At 38.6% G+C, this 27,377-nt stretch overlaps 1 protein-coding gene across 2 annotated transcripts in view; it reads right to left on the minus strand.

Annotated features, from left to right (window-relative positions):
• Positions 1 to 27,377, minus strand: part of DCDC2 (doublecortin domain containing 2) — a 161,377-nt gene that overhangs the window by 13,610 nt on the left and 120,390 nt on the right. For both annotated transcript variants that reach the window (XM_059938025.1, XM_059938024.1), the window contains exon 9: positions 10,836 to 10,936. In XM_059938025.1, coding sequence (XP_059794008.1) covers positions 10,836 to 10,936 — 101 coding nt within the window. The remainder of the gene's footprint in view (positions 1 to 10,835; positions 10,937 to 27,377) is intronic.

A 27,377-nucleotide genomic window follows, 5' to 3' on the forward strand; every position in this document is an offset into this window, starting at 1 on the left:
TATGTGCCTTCAGGAAAGGACAAATGATGGTGACAAGGCTCACGTCTGTTGGGCGCTCTCCAGGGACCTGGTCCTATGTTCCATGCACCTCATATGCCTAATCATATTTAAACTAACCTCACCACCATTTGAGGAAAATACTATTCTCATCCCAACTTGCAGATAAACAAACTGAAGCATAAAGAGTTAGGTAAACTTGTCCAAAAGCCCACTAGTAGTGACAGAGGGATATGAATGCTTTTTTGACCACAGGACTGTACTATTTCCCCAAGATAATGTACAGAGCAACATCCCAAACTCAACACGATGTTAAATAGTTACTCCCAGCCTCGTGTCTTCTAAGCCAATGCCTCTCCATCACCGGGCATCTTGTTAAATGCAGATTCTGAGTCAGCAGTTCTGAGCCTCTGCATTTCCAGCAGCTCAGGTGCTGCTGATGCCGCTGGCCCCCAGGTGACACTTGGTGAGGCTCTAAACCACAGGTAACACAGGTATGGTCATAAATACACCACCACCCCCAAAAGACATCTTTGGTTAAAGTTTCTAGTTGCAATTATGCCTCGTTAGATGAAGATCATATTTTAACTTAAAAAATATGAATTTTATTGAAAACTGGGAGAAAATAGTACTGAATGTGGACAGAATGATATTTAGCCATAAAGACAGTTCTACAAGATTTATTCTAATTACATCACCCTGCCACTCTTTCTTAGGAGTCACTTTATAAAAAAGAAACACATCATTGCCAAGGCGATAAACCAGGAAGATATTTTTACCTGTGCTTAAAGGTCTTCTCCCCTGGTGTTTATGTTGAATTCAGTCAATTTGTGACTAAAATTTTAAGAGAACCAGTTTTCAGGTAGATACTGTTTCTCCATCCTGAACTTTCAGGACTAGCTCATTCCTGTGAGTAATTGTGTAATACTATATTCTGCATAAAGCACAATTCTTACGTTTCACTGGAGTCAAGAAAGGGTATTCATTATACCCTCCCCTATATACTCACTAAACTGATGTATATAATGATTGCACAAATCATTTAGATGGTTCCAGTCTCAAAGCCTCACTGACATCAAGAACATCCAGAGTGCAGCTAGATTAAGACATATTACCCATATATGTACAATTACAGATAATACGTACCCTTAAACATAGAAGTTTTTATAAGAAAGGTGAGACTTTTACCTTTTAAAAAGCACTTTATTTATCATAAGCAATTGCTCTTAATATTGTTACTAGAAAAGTGACACCAGATTTTCTCCTTAACATGACACCAGCATTGATATTCCAAGTGCCTTTTTGCCTGCATTTGCCTACGTGCATATCTTACTATTTATTTTGTAAGGGACATCCTGGGAAAATGGTTGATTTGTATGGCAAGACAGAAAAGGTCTGGTAGTTATTATGGCTGTCTGCATCCTAGCAGGGACGGCTCAGGGGAAACCATAAGTATTCAGGTTTTCTAGAGAATATGCATGCAGTTACAAAGGTTAACTCAGGATTCCTGAGTGGTAAGAGGAAAGAAGATGGAATATGGAAATCATATGGAAATGAGCCACAAAATATCAGAAGCATCAATTACTTGGAAGGTATTTTCACAGACAGATGAGGCTGCTCAAGTGACTTACACTTTAAACTCACATCACACCTTTGACCGTAACAGCGGCACCAAAAATTAGAAATGGGAAAAGGCCTCTAAACAGACACTACAGCTGATGTCCCACCCACTTTAGAAGTAAATGTTGGAACTTCCCTGGTGGTGCAGTGGTTAAGAATCCACCTGCCAATGCAGGGGACATGGGTTCTGAGCCCTGGCCAGGGAAGATCCCACATGACGTGGAGCAACTATGCCCATGCGCCACAACCACTGAAGCCCACGCGCCTGGAGCCCGTGCTCCACAACAAGAGAAGCCACCGCAATGAGTAGCCCCTGCTCGCAGCAACTAGAGAAAGCCCACGTGCAGCAACAAAGACCCAACACAGCCAAAAATAAATAAATAAAATATTAAAAAATAAATTTAAAAAAAAGTAAATGTTGCTTTTTCTTATGTTTGTATCAGAATTCCCTGAGGAGTATATTTGAATGTTTAAAACCCTCGCTATCCAAGATAACAGCACACGCTACAACTTTCTAGGCAAGAGAGCCTACCTAAACATCCAGCTGTCCTCCTCATTCTTACCTGTCAGGTCTCCCTCCCTGAAATACCCTGAACCTAGAAACTGGAGCTCAGAACGCCCCCCCCAAAATGAAAATACTACCTTAAATGTCCATTTCTCCATGCAGCATTTGCTACCTTTGAAATTTAGGAGTAGGATTTGTTACAGGTTTTGGATAGAAGGTGTTTCTGTGGTATTGATGGCAGAATTCAGGCAGAGATGTTGAAAGTAAAGAAGTTACGACACTTGTTTTTATTTCTGTTCCCATAGAGACTAAAATCATCTTCTACCCAAGCTGAATGAGGTGTTTGGAAATAATCAGTTTCAATTTTTCATGACAGCAAAGTACCGCTTCCCGTTTTCAGCTTTCAGAGGCTTACTTTCACAGAACGGAAAAAATGGTTTCAATGTGGTTTGAAGTACAATGACCTACAAAAAAGGGTGGTTCTATTTACAGACGTGACACTCAAAGGACACAGGGAGAGTGAAGCTTTGGCCAGCCACCTGCTGAGAGCTGGCTCACCCAGGCCCGCTGAACTCCACAAGTTCCCACGACACTCATAAGATATAACGCCTTGAAAACTTATATTTATATAGCTATTTAGTCATCTTAGAAAAAAACCTTCCCCATTAAGTTTTCTCACTTTAGAAGTAAATGTTGATTTTCTTTCGCTTACATCAGAATTCGCTGAAGGCTATATTTTAATGTTTAACACCATTTCCATCAATCAAACACAAATCAACAAAGGTGATGTCACAGAAGGCCTTGCTGGTGATGCACAGGGAAGTTAAGAAGCCAGAGCGTCCTCATCTTAACTCTTCCCACTGCGTGTGATGCTTATAGCACCAACCATGAATATGATTCACTAAGAGGAGGTGACCTGAAGGTAGAGAATGGTGAAAATACCATTTGCATGCAATTCCTTTCATTTCAGGGAAGGCAGTGAAGGCCGAGTAGCCCTCCACACAGATGGAATCTGCTTCTGTTTGTGAGATAATTAGAAGCCCCTAATCTCCCCACTTCCCTTCCTTGAAGTGTTGAGACAGAGCACCAAACTGGAAGCCAGGAGCCCTGGGTGCCTGTGTAGACTCCCCAGCCCCCAGCAGGCTGTGTGTCTGTGGGAAAATGGCTTTCCCCACTACAGTATGGGGCTTTGTTTCTTCAATGGCAAAGCAAGGAGTTTATTCCAGCCTCCTTTCTGGTTCTGAACATTTCCTAATTCTTATTTTAATAAATAACATTTCACTGAAATAGATTTAGGGGTCTGGTCAAAAGAAGCAGCCTCCTTTATCTTTCTGTGTATTTTACACATGAACATGAACAAGTAACACAAACAAGCTCTCCATTGAGCTCACCCTTCATAAGAGAAGCTGTCAGTGACTGCTGATTCTCCAGAAGGGACAAAATAGGTCAATGGGCATATTTGGACTTCAAACCTGCTGTTTCTGGTTATAGCCTCTAGGCTGCAGATTCTTTAAAATGGCAATGTGTTCTATATGTGTAGATCAATCATCACAAACTTAAATGCCCCCAGGGGCTGGGCAAATTACATAAATGTGTAATTCAGGACAGGTGTGAGGTAATAGGGAGTGCTGAGGTCTGCAGTAAACTGAAGAGTACACGCCCACTAAAGAGATTCCATATTGTAAGCCCTGGGCCAGCCAAAAAGATTCTCTCATAGGAGATTTGGTCACAGGCTGCCAGTTTGTCACCCCTACTGCAGATTCTATGAAGACAGTTTATTTTCACAGTGATGAATTAGTGTGAAAGAGATTTCTGGTTAAACACAGCAGACTGAACAAATGTGTGTGTGGGGGGGTGGTTTGTAGCTTCCTTCCAATTCCCCTCTAAATTTTAGGTAAGGGCAACTTTAAAAGGGATGAAGCTATAGAGACACAGAAGGCTGGAATTTGGGAAACAGCCACAGAATTTGGGAAGTTGTAAAGCCTTTGGACGTGGGGCCGATAACAGCAGAACTGAGTAAGCTAAAATTTGAGTCTGTAGGGAGGGGAAGCCAAGAAGCAAACTTTGCACGTTGAAAAAACCTATAGAAGGCTTGGGGATTGGAGGCACCATCTGTCTCTGGAAGAAGGCGCATAGGTATCGATATAACTAAAAACAGGTGGATTGGCTTAGAGTCTTTAAATGAAGGAGGTAGACTCCCAAGATCCCCTTGCTGACCTTGGAGAAATAAATGAAGTTTATTCTTTAAAGATACTGAACTATAAGGAAGCTGGACTCAAGCACAGTGAGAACAAGGGCACCGTCCTGAAACCCAGAAGGATACATCTCTCTACTTAAAGTCTTTTACTTAAGGTCCCCAAGCCACCTTCCCACAGTCAGATCCCAAAGTGCTCACAGCCAGGCTTACACCATTAAGGCAAGAGGTTGAAAGACTCCACTCAAAAGAAATAGACCACGCTTCCCTGGTGGCGCAGTGGTTGAGAATCTGCCTGCTAATGCAGGGGTCACGGGTTCGAGCCCTGGTCTGGGAAGATCCCACATGCCGCAGAGCGGCTAGGCTCGTGAGCCACAATTACTGAGCCTGCGCGTCTGGAGCCTGTGCCCCGCAACAAGAGAGGCCGCGATAGTGAGAGGCCCGTGCACCGCGATGAAGAGTGGCCCCCGCTTGCCACAACTAGAGAAAGCCCTCGCACAGAAACGAAGACCCAACACAGCCATAAATAAACAAACAAATAAATAAATAAATAAAATTAAAAAAAAAAAAAGAAATAGACCAACCCAAAGGAACAACACAGATACTGAAAATTGGAGGTACGCCAATGAAATGGCAAAACCAATCACTCTACAGTGAAACGTCCCCAGCCTGATGAGCTCTGCCTGTGCCCACAGAGTTTCCTTAATGCTTCCCTCTAAAATCTAACCAGACATACACCTTAAATTTATACAATGTTACATGTCAAATATATTGCAATTAAAAAACAATCTAACCAGACAACCAAGGAGAGCCTCTAACATGGAGATAGAAAGATAGAAAGAAAAAAGAAACAGAAGAAACAAACATAGTTCTGGAAAAGAAAGTTTAAAATAATAGGTTAATCCTTGGAGAGATAAGGGAAGAGACCACATACATAAAATAAGAATAGGATGCTATAAAAAGGAACATTCAGAGAATATGAAAGAGCTCTTAAAAATTAAAACCACAATGGCTAGAAAAAAATCAATAGATGGAAAATAAACACTGAAGCTTGTTGATTTTTTTTTTTAAAGTTGAGAAAATAGAAAAAAATCCATAGAGGTGGAAAGTAGGAGAGGTAAGTAGAGGATCAGTCTAGGAGGTCCTATATCTGAATACTTGGAGTTCCAGAAGGAAAGTAGAGAAATAGAGAGAAGAAAATTATCTAAGACATACTTCAACAATTTTTTCCAGAACTGAAAAACAAACATTTTCAGAATAAAAAAGCCCATTGAGGGACTTCCCTGGCAGTCCAGTGGTAAAGGATCTGCCTTACAATGCAGGGGACGTGGGTTCGATTCCTCGTCAGGGAACTAAGATCCCACATGCTGCAGGGCAACTAAGCCCACGAGCCACAACTACTGAGCTCGCGCCTCAACTAGAGAGGCCACGTGCCACAAACTACAGAGCCCATGTGCCCTGGAGCCTGTGCGTCACAACTAGAGAAGAGAAAACCCGCACACCACAACTAGAGAGAAGCCCACGCGCTGCAACGAAAGATCCCACATGCCTCAACGAAGATCCTATGTGCTGCAACTAAGACCTGACACAGCCAAAACTAAATTAAATAAATAAATAAATAATAAATAAATCTTAAAAAAAAAACACAAAAAGCCCATTGAGTACCCAGTCGAATAAGTAAAAAGACCTGCACCAAGGCACATAACTGGAAATTTTCATAACACCAGGAACAAAGGAAAAAGCCTAAAAGCTTCCAGAGAGAGAAAAAGGATTATTTACAAAGGATCAGGAAACAGAATGACATCAAAGTTCCCAACTGCAAATCTGGATGGGAAGGCCAACTGAGCAACACATTCAGAATTCTGAGAGAAACTATATCTAACCTAGAATTTTATATCTAGTCATGCTTACAGTCAAGTTTGGTAGAGAAAAAAAAAAAAAAGACATTTTCAGACATGCAGAGTCTCAAAAAATAAAAGTTCCTCCCATGAAGCTTTTCCGAGGCAGCTGCTAGAGGTGAGCTCCACAAAAACAACGAAGGTATAACCAAGAAAGAGGAAGATGTAGAACCCAGGAAATAGGGAATCCATCCACGGGAGAAGCAAAAGAAATTCCCAAAATAATGGTGAAGAAAAATACCAGGATGACTCTGAAAAGTAGATCCAAAGAACAACTAACCAGCCTGAGGCAGATGATCGAAAGGCTTGAGAAAAAGATGAAATTGAGATTTAGTATCACCGTGTACATCTGAGTACATCAAGAGGAGATCAACAGTTCTGGCAGAGTTTGGAGATGGCTTGGTAATGACTACAGAGAATAGAAAACTAATCAAATGAAAACTTAGAAAACTAAGCAAATGAAAAAAACATAGGCAATTACTCAAATAGGGAGGAGGAAAAAATATTACACAAGAATATTTCTCTATTCCATGAGAAACAGCTAATAGCTCAAATCGGTTAGGTCTATAGAGCAGGAAGAATCAAGGTGGGGAAAGCTGGGGCAAGTGATTGCTATTTTTGTCACAATTTTTGTTGGATTGGTTGACTTTTAAAAAGAGTACATGTGTAACTTTGTTATTAAGGATTCATTAAGTTTTAAATCAATCAACAAATAAGAAAATAATATATATCACAACCTCCAATTTAAAAAAAAAAAAAGCTTTCACTGCTCCTGTGTTCGTGACATTGGTTTAAATGCTATTTAATGAAACTACTTAGCATCAAAACATCTTGCAATTCTCATTTTATTACTACTCAAAATCAACTACAAATGGATGGAAAAAGCTATAAAACAATCCAAAACCACGCTGAAGTTACAATCCACATCTTCTGCTCTCTTCTCTCAAATGGAACAAAATCCAAAATATAATTGCGTCTTTGCCTATTTTATAGGTATGTATTTGCCTGTGTCTTTGAGATGGTGGCTTCTCCTGCCTGATCTTTACTTACTAGAGGCAGTTTACTTAACTATAATGGAACAGTCTCATTTCTTGCCTCCTTAGCTTGGAAAAGCATCAGTTTATAAATGGAGCATAATGACACATAAGTGATCGGTGCCAGGTATAGCCACAGATATTGGTTAATCAGGCACTTGCTTCACTGCTTATGGGAAACCAGATTGATTTAGAATGTGCATGCAAAAAAATTAATTTTTAAAAGAGTACTTTATTCTTATGAGACCAAAACTCTCCCCTGAGAAAAGGTATTTGTTCTGGCCTCCCCAAATCTATAAAAGAATGTGACATTCTTCAGTTTCCCATGGGTTTGGAAGTAGTATTAGATCCAGGATCATTAATTTGTCTCTAAAAAATTAAGAGTCTAGACCTTGGGACAGAGCTCAAACATGTTTTTAGCTGAAATTAGTCCACAGTGCCCCATTACACACACTTAAACACATAAACACAATGCCAGATGGGATCAGTAGAGGCTATGAAAGACTATGGAAGATCTGAAATTTTTCCATACTTAACAAGCTAACACATTAGCCTGCCATCTTTTCATGGATGCTGGCAGAAGACAAGAGACTACTGGGTCAGAGACAAAGGACTTTATTGCTCACAGCAATAGCAGTGGCCAGAGGATCAGCATTTGCACCCACTCCCTGAGGCCCCATTCCCACAGGGCAATGTGAAGGGGGTGATACACATGCTGGCTTACATCACAGGGGAAGGACCCCATGCTTAGAGAACCCAAATCTTTTTTCTCCAAATATTTTCATTGTGATAAAATAAACATAGCAAACAATTTTACCATTTTAACTAGTTTTAAGTATACAAGTCAATGGCACATCTTTTATAATAGATAGTAAACGTGCCTGACCTTTGCACCACAGGGAGACATTATCTTTATTATACTGGACCATCAACAAACCTAGCCTTTGCTCCACACCAGGATTTCTCAGTCTCAGCACTATTGACATTTTGCACTGGATAATTTTTTGCTGGAGGACAGTCGTGTGATTACAAGATATTTAGCAGATTCCCTGGCCACTACCCACTAGATGTCAGTAGCACTCCCTCACTTATAACGATCAAAAATGTCTCCAGAAATTGCCAAATATCCCCTCGGAGGCAAATCACCTCCAGCTGAGAATGACTGCTCCAGAGGAAGTCACTATCTCTGTCTTTTGAGGCTATTCACTACACAAACATCCTTGAAAAAACAGTCCAGAACAAAGGCAATCTGTGCCTCTACTCACAAAACATGCAAAAACACAAGAGATCCATGGAGAACTGCCTCTCAACAGAGGCCTTAATATTTACTTCTGAAACTTGATCTGCTTTTCAGGCATAGATAAAGTACTTGGCCAATTTGCACATGATAGTACACGCACACACACCCTTCTTCGTGGTACTTTGACTAAAGTTACAACATGAACCATTTAGATGATGGGAAACAAATTCAAAGATGTTAAGTAGGTATGGCCCGAAAGGAAATGTATGTATCATTTACAGCTGAGCCAAGTAGTATATAATAGACAGTTCTTTTCTTATGCAGGAATTTTTCCCCTCCTTGGGTTAATAATTGGCTTTTGTGGGGGAGGAGGGCATTTAATACTCTTCCCCAGATCACTCCTGTGCTTTGAAGTTAGACAGACCTGCACTCAAATCCCAATTCCTCTACTTAACAGTACAAACCTGGACATGTAATTCCACCTATGGGGGCTTACTTTATTTCCATACATAAAGTGAAGGTGATAAGACCTATCTTACAGGGTTGTCATAACAATTATATGAGATAAAAGTGCCTAGTACAGTGCCTGGCACTCAGTAGGTACTGAATAAAGAGTAGCTACTGCTACTATTACAGGTCCTCAGAGTTGTTCTTACTATAATGGAGCTTTACACTAATTTCTCCACACTCTCACTTGGTTTTTCACAATATGTATAACATAGCTGCTTAGGATATGGAGCAAAAGACCACCAGGCCACAGAGAGAATGACTCTAAGACCTGACTTCATAAGCATCTCGTGCCAACCCCATGAGCTAAACAATCCTAACTCTATTACTAACAGGGTCAAAGAAGAAAGCAATTCTGACCTTTTGTTACCTGGTTTTCTTTTCTTCAAACTGACCTCAATTTGTTGATACTGCCCAGCTTTTACCAATCTGTTTAATCTGTCTCTCCTGCATACTTGTATTTTAATAAGCTAGCACTCCTGTGTCAAATAAGAAATCAAGCTCTGCAGACACTTTTCATGGCTGTTCAAGTATTATTAGAGATCAATTCCTCTCGTGCCCTCCCCTTCCTGGTGATCATCAAACTCACAAGTAAAGAAATAATACCTATCACAGATTTCAAAACTAAGTGATTAACAAAGAGATCTCTTTTTGGTAATAATGCTATGACTTTCTCTTGATATTTGGCATTTTTGACTTTGGAATATAAATTAGTCTTGGTTTCTGCTGCTATTAGGTGTTGTACATATGTGATGATTTCTCTTCTTTGTCTTAAAATATAATATTTAATTATAGCTTCACCGAAAACTTAAAATTCCAATTTCCCTCAGGGAAAAAAAATACCTATAACTGGAGCTTATGAAAAATTGTTAGTTGCAGCTAATCCTGGATAATAAATTGGATTTTTGAAATCTGTGTGATTTTTAACACATTAAGCTTTTCATCAGGAAGGTGATGGTTACAGAAAATGCCTGTGGAATAATCAGGCAGCAATCTCACTGCTGCAATGTTAAGACAAATACAGCTGAGAACATCATCTATGGAATTTGCTGGATTGTGAGATTTGCTCTTTGAAAAGGAAATATCACATAATAGTCAGGAAACAAGTGGCAATTCCTGGTGACTTTGTATTCCCTTGAGCCTGGGATTATGAATTCCCCCTCCTCACCTAAATTCCAATCCTCCGCTTAGAACTGTAGGAAACTTGATTGAATTCTATTAAAAAGCCTAAACAACTTTTATTTCTTGTACCATTTAGCCAGAATGAACACTACTTAGTTCCTTCTATAAGCACATGTGTGTACACACACACACTCCTAAAAGTACAGTGTCCCATTGGCCTAAAAAGAAAATCAATACACACTTAGCAAATATTTGAGCTGCATTTATATAAGCAATTCCTTTACGAAAAACAAATTCCAACCATCGCCATTTCAAGGACCCTAAAGGAGAGAAAATAACGGCACTTTTAAATTGCTTCTCTAAATGGAGGACTTTTTTTCTAGATTAAAAATGCCCAAGCCAATACTCTTTTTTGTATCAAACTTTCACCCTCTGTATCTCATACCTAACTCCAACCCACCTCATTCTTCAATGCTGTTTATTAAAGATATACCATTTTCTGTTAACAATAAAGACTCTGTCCAAATGGCTCCTCTTTGTGGGAATACGAGGAAGAACTGAAGATGTTTTGTTTTATTTTTAAGGTCGTTCAGCCACATAGCTAGCACCTGAGAGTGTTTAACTCGCATCTGCATAAGAACAGCACAGGACAGGTAACACAAAACTTGAAAGAAAAATAGTATTTGGTTTACACATATTTTTAAGGCATGGAGACTACCTGGTCAACTGGAATCTCAACTTGAGTATCTTCATCTTCTTGGACTTCTGCAGCCCCCCGCGTTTCTGATCTTTCCTCTCCAGCTTTGAAAACGCCTTCATCTATTATTTGAGACAAATACACAGTGAGAATCAAAATCCAGTTGTGACATCGTGTGGCTGAATGTTGAAATTACAGTCAAATACCTAATGAAGATTATTTTTCATAGGTATTCTGGTTCCCCTTGTACTGACAAGATTTTTGTAGTCCCCAATTCTTCTATATTTTCATTGGGCAAAGGTTCAGTGACCAAAGCAAGGCTGACCCAGAAGACCAGGGCTATGTCCAGCCTCTCCTCACCCCCTGGCTACTGATTTAATAACACAGCCCTTGGGAACACTGGACAGCTACATGTAAAATAATGAAGTTAGAACACTCCCAACACCATACACAAAAATCAACTCAACATGGATTAAAGACCTAAATGTAAGGCCAGACACCATCAAACTCTTAGAGGAAAACATAGGCAAAACACTCTATGACATATATCACAGCAAAAACTTTTTGACCCGCCTCCTACAGAAATGGAAATAAAAACAAAAATAAACAAATGGGACCTAATGAAACTTAAAAGCTTTTGCACAGCAAAGGAAACCATACACAAGACGAAAAGACAACCCTCAGAATGGGAGAAAATATTTGCAAATGAAGCAACTGACAAAGGATTACTCTCCAAAACATACAAGCAACTCACGCAGCTCAATATCAAGAAAACAAACAACCCAACCCAAAAATGGGCAGAAGACCTAAATAGACATTTCTCCAAAGAAGATATACAAATTGCCAACAAACACATGAAAGAATGCTCAACATCATTAATCATTAGAGAAATGCAAATCAAGACTACAATGAGATATCATCTCACACCGGTCAGAATGGCCATCATCAAAAAATCTACAAACAATAAATGCTGGAGAGGGTGTGGAGAAAAGGGAACCCTCTTGCACTGTTGGTGGGAATGTAAATTGATACAGCCACTATGGAGAACAGTATGGAGGTTCCTTAAAAAACTACAAATAGAACTACCATACGACCCAGCAATCCCACTACTGGGCATATACGCTGAGAAAACTATAATTCAAAAAGAGTCATGTACCAAAATGTTCATTGCAGCTCTATTTACAATAGCCAGGACATGGAAGCAACCTAAGTGTCCATCGACAGATTAATGGATAAAGAAGATGTGGCACATATATACAATGGAATATTACTCAGCCATAAAAAGGAACAAAACAGTTATTTGTAGTGAGGTGGATGGACCTAGAGACTGTCATACAGAGTGAAGTAAGTCAGAAAGAGAAAAACAAATACCATATGCTAACACATATATATGGAATCTATAAAAAGAAAAAAAAAGAAAATGGTCAGAAGAACCTAGGGGTAAGACAGGAATAAAGATGCAGACCTACTAGAGAATGGACTTGAGGATACAGGGAGGGGGAAGGGTAAGCTGGGACAAAGTGAGAGAGTGGCATGGACATATATACACTACCAAACGTAAAATAGATAGCTAGTGGGAAGCAACCGCATAGCACGGGGAGATCAGCTCGGTGCTTTGTGACCACCTAGAGGGGTGGGATAGGGAGGGTGAGAGGGAGGGAGATGCAAGAGGGAAGAGATATGGGGACATATGTATATGTATAACTGATTCACTTTGTTATAAAGCAGAAACTGACACACCATTGTAAAGCAATTATACTCTAATAAAGATGTTAAAAATTTTAAAAAATAAATTAATTAAATAAATAAATAAAAGAGAATTGGATTGAAAAAAAATAAGTCAGTGTTGGGAAAAAATAAAAATAAAAAATAACACAGCCTTGTACAAGTACTTAGATGGGAAGGATTTCCTACCTATTATCTCTGCTCTCTCCTCCTAGCCCTGAAACAGTGATGATGCTTGGTGCTTGAAAATACTCCTTTTAGAAGTTTGCCTTTCCCAAAAGAATGCTATACGCTGAAATAACGTATTGGAATAATTCTCTCCATTCAGAGTAACATAAAAAAATATTTTTTACTGTAACAGGATCATAGAGCTGACTCCACATCTCACACAAATCAATCTTTTACTTTGAAGGTGTCCACAGTATTTTCACAACCTACGTCTTAAAACCCTTAACTATAAAATGTAACCCAAATTTCTAAGACTTTAGGTTAAGCTCCTTCGACTTGTTCTCCCACGGGAAGCATTAAGAGCTGTTTTCCATATTTGAAGTAGTTTCAATGTCTTCCCTCCGTCTTCTCTTCTCCAGGCCAAGTAATCAAAGAATCACAGGACCATTTGTCATTCTGTCCATCTATTTGCCTCAAGGTAGGTCTAATGCTTCAGTCATTCGCATGGATGTTTTCTCTGCCCAATCATTTAAAATCCCTGGGGATGGAGATTTCACCTCCTTCTCTGATCATCTATTCCAGTATCTGATTACCCTTACAGTCTAGAAAATGTTTTTATCTTTTGTCTTAAAACCCCTTCTATTTCTCAAATGGAAGCTTGTTTCCCAGAGCATAAATAGTTAACACATTTCACATGATAATACTTCATATTGTTAAAGTTATGAAGTCACTCTTAATTAAGCATAAAATATATCTTTACCTTCGCTGAGGATCAATTATATGTAAGGCACAATATGAGCCGATGTGACCACCTAGGATATAAATGAGATGTAGATTTTTTCCAGTTGCTTACAGACCAATGAGTAGACAGAAATACATACACACCACTAATAAGGTGCCCTGAGGTAAGAGGCATAAGGGCTATGGCAGAGCCCTAGTGGAAGCTTAGAAGGTACAGCCAAATGAAAAAGGAAGGAAGGAAGAGAGACAGGAAATATAACCAAACTCAAGCCCTTTTTGTTTCTCCTAGAGAAACAATTTTCCTTTTTAATTACTTCTCTACTATCCTTTTTAAAAACCAGGAACAACAGAGCTATCCCCAAAGCTGATTAGACATGTTAGATTAATTTACATGGATTAATTCCATTTTTTATTGAAGTATAATTTACAATGTTGCGTTAGTTTCAAGTGTACAGCAAAGTGATTCAGTTATACATATATACTATTTTTCATATTCTTTTCTATTATAGGTTATTACAAGATATTGAATATAGTTCCCTGTGCTATACAGTAGGTCCTTATTGTTTAACTATTTTATATATAGTAGTGTGTATATGTTAATCCCAAACTCCTAATTTATCTCCCCGCCCCCTCCTGCCACTACCCCCTTTGGTACCACAAGTTTGTTTTCTATGTCTGTGAGTCTTTCTGCTTCATAAATAAGTTCATTTGTGTCATATTTTAGATTCCACATATAAATGATATCATATGATATCTGTCTTTCTCTAACTTACTTCACTTAATATGATAATCTCTAGGTCCATCCATGTTGCTGCAACTGGCATTATTCCTTTTTATGGCTAACATTCCATTGTGTATATATACCACATCTTCTTTATCCATTCATCTGTCATTTTGAGGATTACCTGCAGCAATAATTTAATCCCAGACTGGTTTTTCCTCTCAGCCAACAACCTTGTCACCTGATGATCCTTTCCTTCCACCAGCTCATGTGTGCATAAGCAATCCAAGGTAATTTTTCATTCACTAGAGTTTTCTCAGTTAAATCATCCTGTGTATATATTAATTGAAAATATATATATATATATATATATATATATATATATATATATACATATACAGGAATCACTACACAATCATCACCAAAATGATGATTTCTGCATAGGCAGCTATTTTGGGTTATCTCTGCAACCCACCTCCCCAAGGACACGGCTCACCTAGCAGGTCTAATGATTCTGTCCTAACTCCATAGCACCTTATAACTCAGAGCATGGATCCAAATGAAACTGCAGTTCAGCAATATCAGAAAAAAGAATATAGAAAACAAAACAGAATATGTGATGACGTTCTCATGTATTTGGCCTGGAGTAAATGCAAAGTTATGGTCACAAGCTCAACAAAGCAATCCTCGAGCTAAGAAAAGTACAGGGAAGGACACTTCAAAGGGCAAGGAAAATAGCTTACAATTATTCTGTCCTAAAAGAAGTGAAAGGGAGAAATCCAAGTCTATAAAATTGGAGTCAACAAGGATAGGGCAAGCTGATATTTGTCTCTCCATCAAATTCTGGAACACAGAACTCAAGGAAATAATAAACATTACATTAATGGTAGAAAACATTAATTAAATGATAGAAAAATAAATTCCACTTTATTCACATGTGGAGTCCACAATTCTGAGAATGTATAGAGGCAGAATAAACTAATTTCAAATAGGGTTGCACATTTTATCAAATGTTATCTCCAAAATGGTTTAAAAAGGAAAGTTAAGGTGTGTTTGACACTCATTTCTACCTTCTGAAATACCTTAGGAGACAACAATCATACTCATCCACAAAATGTCCCTGGAGTCAACCTTTAGAGATAGATGCTGGTCTCAGTAGACTATGACCTATGTCCATGACTTTTTTGGACAACATTTTTTCATCCAAGTATGGCACCTGCTTTCAAGGGAACCACAAAGAGAAACCTACAGATACCAAAGAAATATATTGTTAATGCTCACATTCAATGAAATGTTTAACTGTATCCAAGCAGAGCTCTGAATGGCTTGCAGATGTGTTTTAGGATAAACATTTCACAAGAAAAGAAGAATGAGATCAATAATAACAAACAAAATGGAAAGGGCACTGAGATGGAAAATGGCAACCATAATGATATAAACAGCAAGGAGACCAATCAACAAAACTCAACATTGAGTATAGTGACAAAAAGAGAAAATACAAAGATAGAAGTGTTTGGTTGAGGCATGGCGTAGGATTTGTTCACCACTGAATGGAGATGTGTAAGCCAACTCCTTCAGCAGCACAGAGCAAGAAAGTAAGGTTGGAAAGGAATTCACAGAAATAAACAGTGATGGAAAAAAGAAAAGCAAGAAAGTTACTTTGTGATACAAAAAAGGACTTGAATTTTTATTAAAAATGTTATATAAAATTTAAAATAGGGGAATATGAATTTCTAGGGGAAATATTTTTAAATAGCATTTTCTGATTATAGATTATTTAATACACATGCAGGCATTTTAGAAAACTTGGACGATGAAGAAAATAAACATCCTAATCTCATGATCCAGAGTTTCTCTCTCTCTCTCACACACACTCATAAAACTGAGATCCTAATGTATATATAATTTCAAGAGATTTTTTAACTTTGAAATCATATCATGAGCATTTCCCACATCATTAAATGTTATCTGAACACATAATAAATTGGTGGTACCATGCTGTAATTAATGGACAATGAACCTGGATTCTTGCATCTTCCCATACTTAGAAAAGCACTAAAACCATTAACTAAGATGTCGCAACTAGCAATAACCTTCTGTCAAGATGAGCACTTGAACTGGGCGATTGGGATTGACATGTATACACTGATGTGTATAAAATTGATGACTAATAAGAACCTACTGTATAAAAAGTAAATAAAATAAAATTCAAAAATTAAAAAAAAAAAGATGAGCACTTGATTGCATGTACCCCTTTGTCAAAATCACATATGTACTGGCCTCCCCCCTTTAACTCTTCGAACAGTTCTCAGAGCTCTCAGAGACTGTCTTCCAGGTTATAATCCACAGATTGGCTCGAATAAAATTCTCCATTTCTTTCTTAGATTGACTATTGACTTATTTTTTCCACTGAAACTAATATCTTTTTTCCTATACAAACATACTACGATAAAGTTTAATTTCTAAATTAGGCACAGTAAGAGAATATCCGAATTGCCAGCATCAATACTCTTGCACTTTGGGGCCATTATTAAGTAAAATAAGGGTTACTTCGAACACAAGCACTGCGATACCTCTACAGTCGATCTAATAACCAAGAGGGTGACTAAAGTGTCTAAAGAGCGGGCTACACCAGACAAAGGGATGATTCACCTCCCAGGCAGGAAGAGGTGGGAGAGCACAAGATTTCATGGCACCTCTCAGAACAGACTGAAGTTTAAAACTTATGTCAACATAATAAAGGCTATGTATGACAAACCCACAGCCAACATCGTTCTCAATGGTGAAAACTGAAACCACTTCCTCTAACCTCAGGAACAAGAGAAGGGTGCCCACTCTCACCACTATTATTCAACATAGTTTTGGAAGTTTTAGCCACTGCAATCAGAGAAGAAAAAGAAATAAAAGGAATCCAAATCGGAAAAGAAGAAGTAAAGCTGTCACTGTTTGCAGATGACATGATACTATACATAGAGAATCCTAAAGATGTTACCAGAAAACTACTAGAGCTAATCAATGAATCTGGTAAAGTAGCAGGATACAAAATTAATGCACAGAAATCTCTTGCATTCCTATACACTAATGATGAAAAATCTGAACAAGAAATTAAGGAAACACTCCCATTTACCACTGCAACAAAAAGAATAAAATACCTAGGAATAAACCTACCTAAGGAGACAAAAGACCTGTATGCAGAAAACTATAAAACACTGATGAAAGAAATTAAAGATGATACAAACAGATGGACAGATATACCATGTTCTTGGATTGGAAGAATCAACATTGTGAAAATGACTCTACTACCCAAAGCAATCTACAGATTCAGTGCAATCCCTATCAAACTACCAATGGCATTTTTCACAGAACTAGAACAAAAAATTTCACAATTTGTATGGAAACACAAAAGACCCCGAATAGCCAAAGCAATCTTGAGAAAGAAAAACAGAACTGGAGGAACCAGGCTCCCTGACTTCAAACTATACTACAAAGCTACAGTAATCAAGACAGTATGGTACTGGCACAAAAACAGAAATATAGATCAATGGAACAGGATAGAAAGCCCAGAGATAAACCCACACACATATGGTCACCTTATTTTTGATAAAGGAGGCAAGAATATACCATGGAGAAAAGATAGCCTCTTCAATAAGTGGTGCTGGGAAAACTGGACAGCTACATGTAAAAGAATGAAATTAGAACACTCCCTAACACCATACACAAAAATAAACTCAAAATGGATTAAAGACCTAAATGTAAGGCCAGACACTATCAAACTCTTAGAGGAAAACATAGGCAGAACACTCTATGACATAAATCACAGCAAGATCCTTTTTGACCCACCTCCTAGAGAAATGGAAATAAAAACAAAAATAAACAAATGGGACCTAATGAAACTTAAAAGTTTTTGCACAGCAAAGGAAATCATAAACAAGACGAAAAGACAACCCTCAGAATGGGAGAAAATATTTGCAAATGAAGCAACTGACAAAGGATTACTCTCCAAAACATACAAGCAACTCACGCAGCTCAATATCAAGAAAACAAACAACCCAACCCAAAAATGGGCAGAAGACCTAAATAGACATTTCTCCAAAGAAGATATACAAATTGCCAACAAACACATGAAAGGATGCTCAACATCACTCATCGTTAGAGAAATGCAAATCAAAACTACAGTGAGGTATCACCTCACACCGGTCAGAATGGCCATCATCAAAAAGTCTATAAACAATAAATTCTGGAGAGAGTGTGGAGAAAAGGGAACCCTCTTGCACTCTCTAACACACCATTGTGTAGCAATTATACTCCAATAAAGATGTAAAAAAACAAAACTAAACTAAAAATGTATAAATTGAAGAAGTAAAATAAAATAAAACTTATAAACTGTTGTTTCTGGAATTTTCCATTTACTATTTTCAAACCACGGTTGACTGCAGAAAGCAAAACCACAGGTAAGGGGGTACTACTGTACTTCATCCAGGGCCAAGATCAGTGAGCCAATGTGAATGTTCAAAAATATGATGAACATTCACGATGAGTGTTCAAAGTTATGTGAATGCTCAAGGTGAAAGTTCAAAAGCAGGCCTGAAAACCAGAAAATTAAAATTAACACCAAAGAATTGCCAGCAAGGCCAAAATACAATGGTAAAGAATATGAACGATACAATATGTTCCCCTTCTGTCAGTGCCACAGTAAAAAGCAACTAAAACGGGGAGGGGGCGGATAAATTGGGAGATTGGGATTGACATATACACACTACTAAATATAAAATAGGTAACTAATAAGAACCTGCTGTATAGCACAGGGAACTCTTCAATACTCTGGAATGACCTATATGGGAAAAGAATCTAAAAAAGAGTGGGTATATGTATATGTATAACTGATTCACTTTGCTGTACACCTGAAACTAACACAACATTGTAAATCAACTATACTCCACTAAAAATTAACTTAAAAAAAGAAAATCATGCACAAAAAAGCAACTAAAGACACACTCCATGGAAGAAGGTAAAGATGAAACATTAAAGCACCTTCTTGCAAGGATAGATTCCGCAAGAAATTTAAGTTTTTACAAAAATATTCAGTTTTTCATCAAGGGCAATATTATGCAAGCACTTCAAAACCTTACACTTTCCCTTTATTATGACTGCTCATTTAAATTTGCACAGTAAATTTAGATCATAACAGCAATCGTTATGTGCAATGGTTGTATAGTTATTGCTATAAATAGCTCAGATGTCCTAACCACAACTCACTAAGGGTAGATGCCATCTAGGGTAGGGGGTTTAGCCTCTAATGGGACACAGGATTAGTTTTAGCCATCCCTCAGGATTTTCGTAAAAACAGAAATTTAGTCTTACTCGATCCCAATGTCAACAGGTAAGTGCCCCTTTTTACCATATACCGCCCATCTGTGAAATTTTGGTGTGCCAATAATCGTCTGGCACACATTCAAGATTTCTTCTAATCCCCTTATAATAAGCTTTAACATAATTTTCAACTGCTCATGAAATTATTTCTTGTTTGAGTCTTAGCAATTTTGCTTCCTCTAAATTTAATTGTACATTGTAAATGTAATAATAGAATGCCTGTGTATCATATAAAAATAAACTTTTCTTCTATAGGTAGGAAAAAGTAGGTTTTTGGAAAAAAGTGACAATGCAATGATTTCTCATCTCAAAATGCCCTGCCCTAGCTGAGCACCTCATGCTAAGCTGCCTAAAATCACTGCCTCCATCCCTTACCCACATACCTAGCCCCACACCGAGTCCAACCTCTGCAGCAGCATCTCATAAAGAATGCTCTTGTCAAAATCAGTGACCATAATGGTCACCTTTATGTTCTCATCTTACTTGATCTCTTAGCAGCTTTTAATACAGGCGATCTCTCTCTCTCTTTCTGTCTACCTATCTATTTATCTGTCTATTTCTCCATTTCACTCTGGTTTCAGCAGAATCAACAGATGCTCCTCTTCAGTCTTCTTGGTCAACCTATCCTCCTCTGTTCAACTTCTAAGTGTCGCAGTACACCCAGAGCTACATCGTGAGTCTACTTCTCTATTTACACACGCTTCTTAGATAATCTCATCCTGATCATGGCTTGAATACCATTAATATGTCAACGACTCTCTAATCTATTCAATATACCAGCCTCTTTGTAGGTCCCCAAGCTCATATATCCTATTGCCTAACTTGACAACTTGCCTTGGATGTCTAATGGGCATCTCAAACTTAACATGGTCATAAGAGAACTCCAGGTCCCCACCATAAACTGTTCATCCTCTATATTCCTCATCCCATAACATGGCACCTCCACTCAACCCCCAAATCTGGAAATTATCCTTATTTCCATCTTGTTCTCACTCCCTATATCCATTCCATTCTTGGCCTGTCAATTCAATCTCCTTTTAAATATATCCCGGGGGCTTCCCTGGTGGCGCAGTGGTTAAGAATCCTCCTGCCAATGCAGGGCACACGGGTTCGATCCCTGGTCTGGGAAGATCCCACATGCCACGGAGCAGCTAAGCCCGTGCGCCACAACTACTGAGCCTGTGCTCTAGAGCCCGCGAGCCACAGCTACTGAGCCTGCATACCACAACTACTGAAGCCCGCGCACCTAGAGCCTGTGCTCTGCAACAAGAGAAGCCGCCGCAATGAGAAGCCCGCGCACTGCAACAAAGAGTAGCCCCCACTCGCCGCAACTAGAGAAAGCCCACTCACAGCAATGCAGCCAAAAATAAATAAATACAATAAATTTTTTTTTTAAATCCCGAATATGTGAATATTATTTCCAGCTCCACTATTAGCTTGGTTTAATCATCACTAGCTGTTGGATGGGCTATTACAACAGCTTACAAATTAGTGTTCCTCTTCTACTTTTGCTTTCCTCTGAGTCATTCATCACACAAAAGCCAAGTTATATTAATAGATTATAAAAATTACTTGGAAACTCTAACACTTTCCAACATACATAGAATCCAAGTTCCTTACCATGGCTTAGAGAAATGTGTTCTGGTCCTGAACTCCCTCTTAGACCACATTTCATACCAATTTCCCTTTGCCATTAAACTCCAGGTACATTTTGTTTCTCCAACAGAAAACTCATCGCTATCTTACGGCTTTGTCCTTTTTACACTTTCTACCTGGAATGTTCTTTCCTCCCTTTTCCCAAGGTAAGCTGCTCTTTCTCATTCAGGTCTCAGGAAACCCTCCTCCAGTTCAAGCAGTCACCCAGTCATTCACATTGCTCTGTTTTAATTCTCTCACTAGCATTTATTACTAGCTGATATTTTTCTTGTTTATTTGGTGTTTTAGTGTTTGTCAGTCTCCACCAAAGTGTAGGCTCCAAGAGAGCAGGTACCACGCCCATATTGTTCACTGCTCTGTAGCTCGCATGTAATAGAGCTCAGCACACAGGTGTTCAAAAGGTGTCTGTTGAAAGAATAAACAGCAGGCACTCAAAAATATGTGCTGCATTGAGATAGAATGTAAGGAGAGTACAAGTTAAAAGCCGCTAGCCCAGTCCATTAAGTCTCTGTGTTGCCCCAACCTGGCCACACTTGGCAGTACAGCATTTTGATGAGGAGGAGGAGGATAAAGAGGGGTGAAGAGAAAGAAGACTGGAGTACACCTACACAGGGATCAATAAATTAGGCTATGTGTGGTGAGATAATACCCGCCCCCTCCCCCGCAAGAGGTCTCCATCCTAATCCTCAGAAACTGAACATGTTACATAGCATGACAGAGGTGAATTAAGGTTGCAGATGGAATTGCTAATCAGCTGACCTTCAGATGGGGAGATTATCCTGGATTATTCAGGTGGACCCAATGCAACCACAAAGGTCCTTGTAAGTGAAAGAGAGGGGCGGGGGAATCAGTGTCAGGGTGATGTGGTGTGAGAAGGACTTGACTGGCCATTGATGGCTTTGAAGATGGAAGGGGGCCATAAACGAGGGAATTGCAGACAACCTCTAAAAACTGGAAAAAGGCAAGAATAGAAACTTTCCTCTTAGAGATTCTAGAAGGAATAAAGCCTCACCAACACTGTGATTACAGCCCAGTGAGAACCATTTTGGAATTCTGACCTCCAGAACACTAAGATAATAAGCATGTGCTGTTTTAAGGCACCATGTTTGTGGTAATTTGTTACAGCAGCAATAGGCAGCTAATACACCATGTGCCCAAAAACTATGGTCTAGAAAGAACACTGGGGCAGTAGCCCCTGCAAATCCCCTTTCTGACTCCTCCAGGTACTTGCTGGGTGAGGGCAGGCAGCTGAGACACCCCTGTTCCTCCTGCTATGAAGGCAGTGGTCCAAAACCCTCCTGCAAATCCTCTGCCTTCTGTTTTCCGTCTCTAAATGTTATTACCTCTCTCTCTCTCTCCCTCCCCTGCAATGTACAAAAAACACCCCTCCAGATACCCACATCTGCCAGAAAGAAGAAAAGGGATTCCATTTTTTTAAGTCCTCCCCTACCCTAAAACCTTCGTAATAAAAGCCATTTGCTAACAAACTAAAGAGCGAGGATAAATTTGATACACAATACTGCTCTCATTCAATTACTACACTGAGGATCAAATTCAATGCTTGGATGCACACGACACTGCAATTCAGCTCTAATCTTTTTTCTTTGAATCATGAATAGACATTTTAGTGTATATTACACAGCAAAGCAATAACAAACACTCTAGTAAAAATAAAAATGCTCCTCAATTATTTTTCACTTATCCTTTATGAATTTTATTGCCTAAAAAATGAAAGCAGAGCTGCTGAGGTAGGGCAGTCATGTCATAAGTGTGTAGCTCGTAATAAATAAGAATCTGTTTCCCTTACAGAAATGGCAAACTAGTGCTTGTGCATTTTTAGCCTTTCTGCAACTAGAACGGCTGAAATGAAAGCATTTCCTAGTTTCAGTGTATCAGTGTGTTAGTTTAGTAACATTAAAATATTTTAATATTTTAATATGTTAAATTTTAATGTTAAGTAAGAAAAGTTACCAAATAACTAATGAATGATACATTCATGTAATTGCTGATAATCAGTATTTAAGCCCAACGATCTTGTTTAAAGGATACTTTCTCACCAGAATTATTAAAAATTCTTTTAAAATAATATTATAAACCATATTTGAATGTGTTCAGTGTTTGAAACTGATTGTAACTTATCAGGATAAATAAAAAGAAGAATAACAGAGTTAACACCCAGTTTTAAATACTTTATGGAAATATTAGATATCTATTATGTGGAGGCTCTATTTGTAAGCAGGAAAGTTTAGTGTGACTATAAACATTTTACTATGATTTACTACTGAGACTTTCTCATAAAAATGTTAAATTAAAAACAAAATATTAATTTTAAAAAGCAGCTCATTAAATCCAGTAGATTACTGAGAAAAAAATGTGAGCAACAAGGAGCTCATGGCTTTCAGTATATAAGATAATATTCTAAGAAGAAAAAAGTATACAGATCTGTTTAATAGGAAGATTATGCTGTCTTTATCTGTGTCACATCAGTTACCAGAGGCAGAATTCGAAGTAAAATTGGTAAGAAAGTGACATACAAATTATTTTCATTAGCTAATGCTAATGAAACATATATTCACATGTGAAATATATTGAATTTCCAATAAAACTCTTCTTAGATACAGACTGTTGTCATCACAACATCTTAATGAAATTGAAAGAAAGCACTTCCAGAAAGGTAACGCTATGTGAAGTTTAGCAAGTAGGGAGGTGGAGAGGAAGAGGGATTCCCATGTGACAACACTTCCTGATGAAAGGATGCTGGCCAGCCCTCCTCCGATCCTTATAACAACTTGCACAATATCTTCCTCACACCACTCGCCTGAACTAAAGAATATTATCATTAGGCAGAATGAAAAACTAATCAAATAACAGCTAATATTCTGAGTGTATCTAACTTAGTACAGCCATATTACCCGAATGCTTTTTAATCACTAATTGTCTCCATATGTTTCATTCTGACCCATAAACTCAAATGGAAACTCTTTACGGGAACAAGAATATCGCAAGTGATATTTTTCTTTGGCAATTTAGAATATTACATGAAAATAACTTTATCCATCCACTTAGATAGGCTGAGTTTACTTAACTGCAGTTTGAAGTGTATCTGGCTTCTGTCTATTTCCTGACTCCCACTCCAGGTATTAAATATCATCTGTTATGCAATTGATGTTTAAATTTGACTATTAACTCTTTGCATAGACTTGATCTTAACAACCATGGTTAGTTCACCTTGACTTTAAATGGGGGTAACAAAATTTTCTAAGAGTAGACAGAAAGTAAAAGTAGGATTATTATCATTGATTTCCCCAGATCAAAGGTAATTTTGTTCTTATCCCCTCATTTCTAGTTTATTCTTTTCAGATACAGATGTTTTAGATTTTCATCAAAATCAGAAATATTCAAAGTACAAAGACTAAAACACACATATATATATATATATATATATATAATATGTAGAATTCATGACAAAATTATTTTATAATCTATATAAATTTTAATTTACTTTATAAAGTCTGAAACAGATACATGGATCTGAGAAAAATAAAATACTTCTGAGTTGGTTTACCTAAGCCAACAAGTATATATAGCTTTATTTTTCTTTTCATTTCTAATTTTATAACCTTATAAAAATTACACTGCAAATTAGTTTTAGTTTATCAGAATAATTGAATTGTTCCTCATTGGACCCCAGTGACTTGAAGTTACTTAATAAGTGGCCAAAAAATCATGATTCCTATTCTTAATTCTGGCTGGTCCAACTACCTCCAAATGGCCTTGCGTATTTCAGTCTGTAAAAGAGCTAGCCATACTCGAATTACTTCTCTACTGTAGAAAATGTATCAGGGTAACAAATGGCGTACTTGCATGTAACAGAAATACACAGTACTCTTAAATTCCTCAATTTTTTGTTCATTCATTCATTCATTCATTTACTGTGCCAATATTTACCAAACCTCCTCATGCCCAGGCATGTGCTGGATACCAGCCATGGAAGAGATGAACAAGGCACTGGTCTCAAGATGCTTACTGTCTACTAGGAAATTTAAATGGAAAAATCAGTAGAATGGAATGATAAATGTAACTAGTGCTACACAGGCTGTCAAGAGTGCAGAGAGGTAGGCAAGGGTGACAGGTGGGCGTGGTGGTCAGTCAAAGAAGGCTACTGAGAGACAGAAGCTACAAATCAAAAGACAAGTAGAATTAGTTATTGAGGAGCAGAGGAAGGGCATTCTAGACAGCAAGATCAGTATATGCAAAGACTCAGAGGCACTGGAATGCATGGTCTGTTCCAGAGACTGCAGTCAGATGAGCATGGCTGCAGCAAGCAGGCAGGGATGATTCCGAAAACCTTGACTGATAAAACCAAGAATTTGAACTTGAGCCTGAAGATGATGAAGAGCAACTGAAGGACTTGATGCAGAGAGCATCGGGCTGGGGTTGTGTCCTGGAAAAGAGGGCTGCCTAGGAGGGAGTGCGGATTCATGGCAGGGTGGGTGTGGAGGGGAAGCTAAGGAAGGAAGGTATTACTCAAGGGTCTCTAGGATGATATTGTTGATGTGGAGATAATGGGTCAGAGTGAGAAGATTAGCCAGGATTGCAGAAAGGAAAGCCTGTAATGTGGGTCAGACTGAAGTGACAGAAGGCTGGTATCCTGGAGAGTTCAAAGAAATGGAATGGGAAATAAAGTATGGAATGATGGGTCATGAGGTTCTGAAGCACAGAACCCACAGCCCCCATTGGGGTAGTGAGACAGGCACTGCTCTGTGGGGCTGTGGAGACACACTAGACGTTGCAGGTCCTGAATGAAGGCATTGGCAGCAGGACGGACAGGAGGGGACACGAGGGACACGTAAAGGTACTGACAGGACTCCGTGACTGCCTGGATGTGGGAGGTGAGAGAGACGAAAGAGTCAAAGGGGGAATCTAAGGTTTATGGCTTGGGTGTCTCAGTGGTTAGGAGAGCTATTTATCAAGACAAGGGACGGAAAAGGAAGGGGGGGGCGTGGTTAAGAAGGGAGAGTATGAGTTCTGATTTTCGTATGCTGCTTTGAGTCCCCTGTTAGGCATCTTGAAAGACATGTCAATTAAGTGGTTGGAAATATAAATCTGTTAACCAGGATGAAGTTCTAGGTTAAGGATACAGATTTGGACACTGTCAGAGTACAGTTGGTAAATAAAGCCAAGGGTCTGGGAGAGAACTTGGAATGAGAATAGAAGATGGCTGGGGGCAGAATTCTAGAAAAAAAAATTGAAGGGATGGGAAGAGGAGGAACTCACAAAGACTGAAAAGAAATAAGGAAAGAACAAGAAAAAATAAGAGTGAGATGTTACGGAAGCCATGGGAAAAGCAAAAGTCAAGTGCAAAGGAATAATCAGTATTAAAAAGTGTCCTCTGGCTTTAGCACCCTGATGATCTGGTCAACTAGGTGAGAGTAATTTTAGCAGAGCATAAAATATCAGATTATATTGGGGTGCAGTATAAAAGGGTGGTGCCTATCACAGAACACAGGCAATATGGACCACTGTTTCAAGATGATTGGCTGTGAAGTGGAGAAGAGAGACCATAGTCCTGTAAAACCTAACTCAGAGGCCTGATGCCATAGAGGTAGTAAGGGCTGAACAGGGTTAAATCCCACCTCTTCTGACTCCTGCCTTCCAAAGAATTTGTCACAGATGTCAGCACCATAAAGCTGTTGCTAAACTTATGTCCCTAATGCACAAGCATGTCTAATGAAATCCAAGCACTCTTGCAAACTCAAACAATCCCCATTCATGCATGGCCAAGTTAAACCAAAATGGATCATCTTCATCTTGATAATATACATGCAGCTGGAATTGTATTTCATGAAAATATTATCCTTACTACACAGACATTTATCGGAGTTTGAACCTTAGCCAAAAATCCTAAATGGATTACAACATGGTAGTGTGGCTGCAGGGTGCAGGGGGATGTGGGGAGATAGAGCAAGAAGGAGAGAAGCCTATGGGCAGCACCCATTCCAGGAAACAAGGCACCTTCAACTTGCACACCTGAGTTAAAGCATTCTATTAGCATGGTCATTCACAATCATTTCAGACAAAGAAATAAAAGACGCCTTGGCTTCAGAAGACTACTAAGAATTCATGAAAGGAACCTAAAAACCAAAGGCTAAAAGAGAAACCAGGATTGTAAATTTTCAAAA

Source organism: Balaenoptera ricei, chromosome 11 (genome assembly GCF_028023285.1).
Source record: "Balaenoptera ricei isolate mBalRic1 chromosome 11, mBalRic1.hap2, whole genome shotgun sequence".
NCBI classification, from domain to species: Eukaryota; Metazoa; Chordata; class Mammalia; order Artiodactyla; family Balaenopteridae; genus Balaenoptera; species Balaenoptera ricei.